This window comes from Arachis hypogaea, chromosome 11, assembly GCF_003086295.3.
Source record: "Arachis hypogaea cultivar Tifrunner chromosome 11, arahy.Tifrunner.gnm2.J5K5, whole genome shotgun sequence".
Lineage (NCBI taxonomy): Eukaryota > Viridiplantae > Streptophyta > Magnoliopsida > Fabales > Fabaceae > Arachis > Arachis hypogaea.
The window spans coordinates 144809439-144813980 of NC_092046.1; the positions used below are offsets into that span (position 1 = coordinate 144809439).

General features: G+C 35.5%; 1 protein-coding gene across 18 annotated transcripts; it reads right to left on the bottom strand.

The window, feature by feature from the left end:
* Positions 1–201: 201 nt before the first annotated feature.
* LOC112723261 (uncharacterized) lies at positions 202–4284 on the bottom strand. Of its 18 annotated transcripts, none has more exons than XM_072207617.1 (9): positions 4147–4284; positions 3881–3949; positions 3401–3740; positions 2561–2636; positions 2301–2366; positions 1544–1653; positions 1300–1427; positions 994–1028; positions 202–811 (listed from the first exon to the last, which is right to left on the bottom strand). In XM_072207617.1, the coding sequence occupies exons 5-9, from the start codon at positions 2345–2347 to the stop codon at positions 808–810; spliced, it is 324 nt and encodes a 107-aa protein (XP_072063718.1). In that variant the 5' UTR covers positions 2348–2366; positions 2561–2636; positions 3401–3740; positions 3881–3949; positions 4147–4284; the 3' UTR covers positions 202–807. The 18 variants fall into 18 exon arrangements, 16 of the variants coding, with proteins under 16 accessions (XP_072063718.1, XP_072063711.1, XP_072063723.1 ...); XM_072207610.1 differs by having other exon boundaries at positions 1532–1653; XM_072207622.1 differs by having other exon boundaries at positions 1305–1427; positions 1541–1775.
* Positions 4285–4542: the final 258 nt, after the last annotated feature.

A 4542-nucleotide genomic window follows, 5' to 3' on the forward strand; every position in this document is an offset into this window, starting at 1 on the left:
GATTAAAGAATGATGTTATTTTTATAATGTCATTCTGTATGAATTTAGGGAGAAAAGTAACATTATCAGAATAGGTCATGTTCCTAAACAAAATAAGCCAATGTGTGGTGGTCAGTTTTAACTGAAGTGCTATAAAGGGGTTCTATGAGTCTATTCTTTCAAGAGATGATTATTTCTACAAAATATAATGATACATGCATATGGAGTAAAGAAATTTACAACTCTCATTCATATATGATAATGTCATACTCTGTACAGAGCCCCAAACTAAAACAAAACATAGGGGAGCAAAAAGTTAAGAACAAGAAGTGGAAACCTAAAATCTAATGGGTGACTTTATCAACATTTTCTTCCAATACATATTTCACATATTCAAACCATTATCTCCAGTACAAGTAACATAGTTTAGTGTAGCCAGTTCTACTCAATCTATTATTTGTTGTACAATGGATTTCAGCTTCAAAACGGCATTTGTGTCATCACAGGTGAATTCCCCATGTAAGCACATCTGGTTAATACTACAGGGAAACTTCTGCATGTAGTCAACATTTAAGTTCCTATTCACTTGCCACTGGCCATGTATCTGTGAAAATGGAAATCCATTTTGCATATCTCACAAGTCATGACCGAGAGGGCCGTTTCCGGTCAGGATGATGTTCCGACTTCCGACCTATCCACGTTATCACATCTTCTGACAAACTGGTCAAGAGTTCTCTGCTTTGAAGGCCTATGCCCAATAGTAGTATGCTTTGCAGGGATACTCAATGGCTGATTATTTGACACAGCTAAGGTGTTCTCATGGGCATCTCATCTGATTTTTCAATAACTAAAATTCAGAATGGTTCCTCAAAAACATCAAAAAGTAACTTTCAAATACTGCTTGAGTATAGATCTTGACAAAATATAAATATAAACCAGAATTAAAACCTTGAAACTAAGCATTATGTACATTTTGCATTACATATGATAGTTCAAGAAGATGTAGAAATGTACCTGCCCCAAATTATCCAGTTTGAATTGCACCATCCCTAAGGCGTAAAAATTTAATCATCAATACATAATAAATGTTAAGTCAATGCTATACTAAGCAGCGAAGGACTGCTTGCCAACTAGTATATATTTACTGATGAGACCTGTAAACAAGAACTAACTAGTCAAAAAAACGGAAGAGCACATGTTGTCTTTACTACTCAAAAATTTAGATATGAGAGTTCTTTTCATTTAAGATATCTGTTTTCTTAATGTTGTCATGCAACTAGTAACAACTCTCTCCTTTCTACTTAATGAGTGTAAGAATACCTGACCAATTCTATGAGCACGATCTTTGGCCTGAATTAGGTCACCTGGAGTCCAGGATTGTTCTGTAAAGATAACTGAGCTTGCAGCAGTTAAAGTTAATTCAACTCCTCCCGCTTTATAATGGATAGCTGCATGATAACGTGTCACATGAAATCATTATCTCAAGCACAAATACTAACCAAGACAACAGAAAAAATGCTTATAACGGAAACACATGGAAGAAATACACAACCAAAAATACCACCATAGTGCAGCTGCCTTGATATAATCCTTTTCCTGGAAATCTGTAACCAATTGTTGCCTTGATGCAGCGGGTGTACCTCCATCAATCCGGATGCAACCCACTTTTTTCTTCTGGAAATTTTCAACAGTTTTGGTAAGTGCTATAATTTCCAATATAAAAAAAATGAGTAAAATTGAACTGGTCTTCGCATCTATCATTGGCTGATGGTGCGCAAATATAAGAAACTTGCAACCTGCCGGAAGTGATCACAACATATTACACGTGATAATCACCGATAGCCCAAATGAAATAGAAAGATGGAAGCAAGAGGGAAAAAAAAATTGAAGCAATCAAACTTTCAAATTAAGCATACACAATGATTTGGGGGGCTGGAAGATGGATGAAATATAAGAATTAACACATAATCTAGTTTACAATTTGTGTTTATTTCGGTCACCACTCAGACAAGCCAACGTCGACACCAATAATAGTTGTGGCATACGTATTAAAATGTCATATGCTGACATTTTCACTACACTGGTCAGCCAATTTAATTCATTCAACTTATGGTCCTATACTAAGGGGCACCAATTGCAATAAAAGCAATTAGAAAAGACCAATTTAATCATGCATCATGCAAGCACACCAATCAAAGGAGATGGGTGAGAAACTAGAGAAGTTGAGAACCTAACTTGACTTTCTTATAGTACATACAGCTGCAGTCACCAAATTCTTTATTGACATTTTATTGCTTTGAAGCAGTGGAGGGGAGCAATACCTCAATGACAGTTCTGAGATATTCAAGAGCAGCAGGAATCTTGGCATCAGCAGAATTAGTATATATCTGGAATCGAATATATCATGATTCAGTTTTGATCATATACCAGTCAAAATGATTTAAACTACTCCAATATTGGCCAAGGCCTGAGAAAATGTTGCAGTAAAAACTATAGACCTATCATAGTTCTAGGTAATAAGAAAAACTTCCAAACAACTTGTACAAGTCAAGATAATGTTCAGGGCTTCTTCCATGCAAACCTTGTTAATCAAATTCTTTTGAGTAAATTTAACAGATTCAGACTCATCTTTTGATTTTGTCTTTTACCACCTCCAACTGCATAATAAAAAAAGCAACCAATATTGATTAGATTTTACCAAACCAAAGATGGAGAGCACATATTACCATCTCCAAGTCAAATAACCTAATTTAAAAGTGGGAAACCACACCTTAAAAGCTAGCTGTTAAGGAGGAAGAACCACTCTTCTTATATGCAACATCAAGCATCTCATACTACTCGATGTGGGACTTTGAGCACCCATAATACCCAAGTCCCTAACAACTTACCACAATCTTACCAATAAAAATGGGTGAGCAAATTTTTGAACCATTTTCAAAGTGGAAATTTTAGTAAAATACTCATAATCTTAAACAACAATCACATAGTTCAAATAAATGAAATCCACATTCCACTTTTTTGAATATCAATAACCCTATAAAATGTAAATAGAAAATAATTTTATATGCCCAAAATTAGCATATTGTCAAGACATACAAAAATTCTGTTCCATAACTAGCTCAAACATAAATAACCAGAACTGCATGATGCTATACTAGTCTCGAGATATAGATGCAAAACAAAAATATGGATGGAATAATGCCAAAGTGACAAAGGCACAAGGACCATCAACATGGAAAAATATGTATTGCGAAACAAAAATTTACTTTGCTATAACAGCTACTATATGGATGGAATCCCAAACACTTGACCAGCTTCCCCCCAAAGAAATTATATAAGCCAAGCTCGATTCTTATTAAGATAGAAAATAATAACATCAGTTTCCCAATTATAGAGAAAATGAAAATAGAAGAACTATTACCTGAACTTTATGATTAGATATTTCTCCTAGAACCTTCTCTGCTTCTGATAAGGAAGAAAGCGGGAACATCCATAACCTGCAGACTCTATTTTTCAAATAACTAAGCCCTCAAAACAGCCAATCCAGAAAACCGTGCTACAATGAACACATGCACTTATTGCTGGGAAGGGGAGAAGAGAGAGAGAGCCCTCAAAACAGCCAATCCAGAAAACCGTGCTACGATGAACGCATGCACTTATTGCTGGGAGGGAGAGAGAGAGAGAGAGAGAGAGAGAGAGAAAAGCCTTCCTTTTGCATTCCAAGAAGCTCTAGGGATTCTCCAAAAAACAGAAATTATTACCTGCCAGAAACATAGCCTATAAAGCATGAGTATGCAGGAACTTGTTCAAGGTGAAAGACATAGCCCCTAATTATGGAAAATTCAAATTTTTCAATAGAAATATAAAGTTCAATACTCTTGATGAAGTTAGCATGTGAAACCTGCAACATGCCCACTGGAATGAAGAAAAAGTTTGACAGAAAACTTCGACAGTTCTTTAGAAGGGTCATCTGGTTACATATAAAGCCAAAATCCAAAGCAAATGCCAATAGATCAACAAATGATATTTCAAAACCCGAAGAAATTACATCTAAGTTTATAACTATTATTTTTTGTTATGGTAGATAATTAGAATTAGAGACAAGTAATACAGCCATAAACAATGACACTGAAACAAATGTTAAGGTTTTGAAGGAAAGAAGCATACTTTTTCCCTTGAGGCAAAGCGTCCACCTGGATTGCAATACAAACACACTATGAGTAGTTCTCCTTCCAGAAACTGAACCACAGGGTACAGAGAAGAATACTACTAAAGACTATAGTAGCAAACGTCTTTTGATTCTTCTGCATTATTTTGTTTTCTAACATTAAAATGAGGGATACACAATCATGAACAACACGTCAACAAAATTACCCACACACCAAAAGACAAATTTAACCCAACAAGAGCAAAAAGAAAAGCAAAGCTAGATAAACCCCATGAACAATACAAAATGGGAAATAACATGAAATGAAGAAAAGATGAAAACTTTAACTTTTGAGGACGGGAATCGGAAATGGGGTTTGGTGGGAAGGGTTGGGAATGGTTGGACGGCGAGGGGGG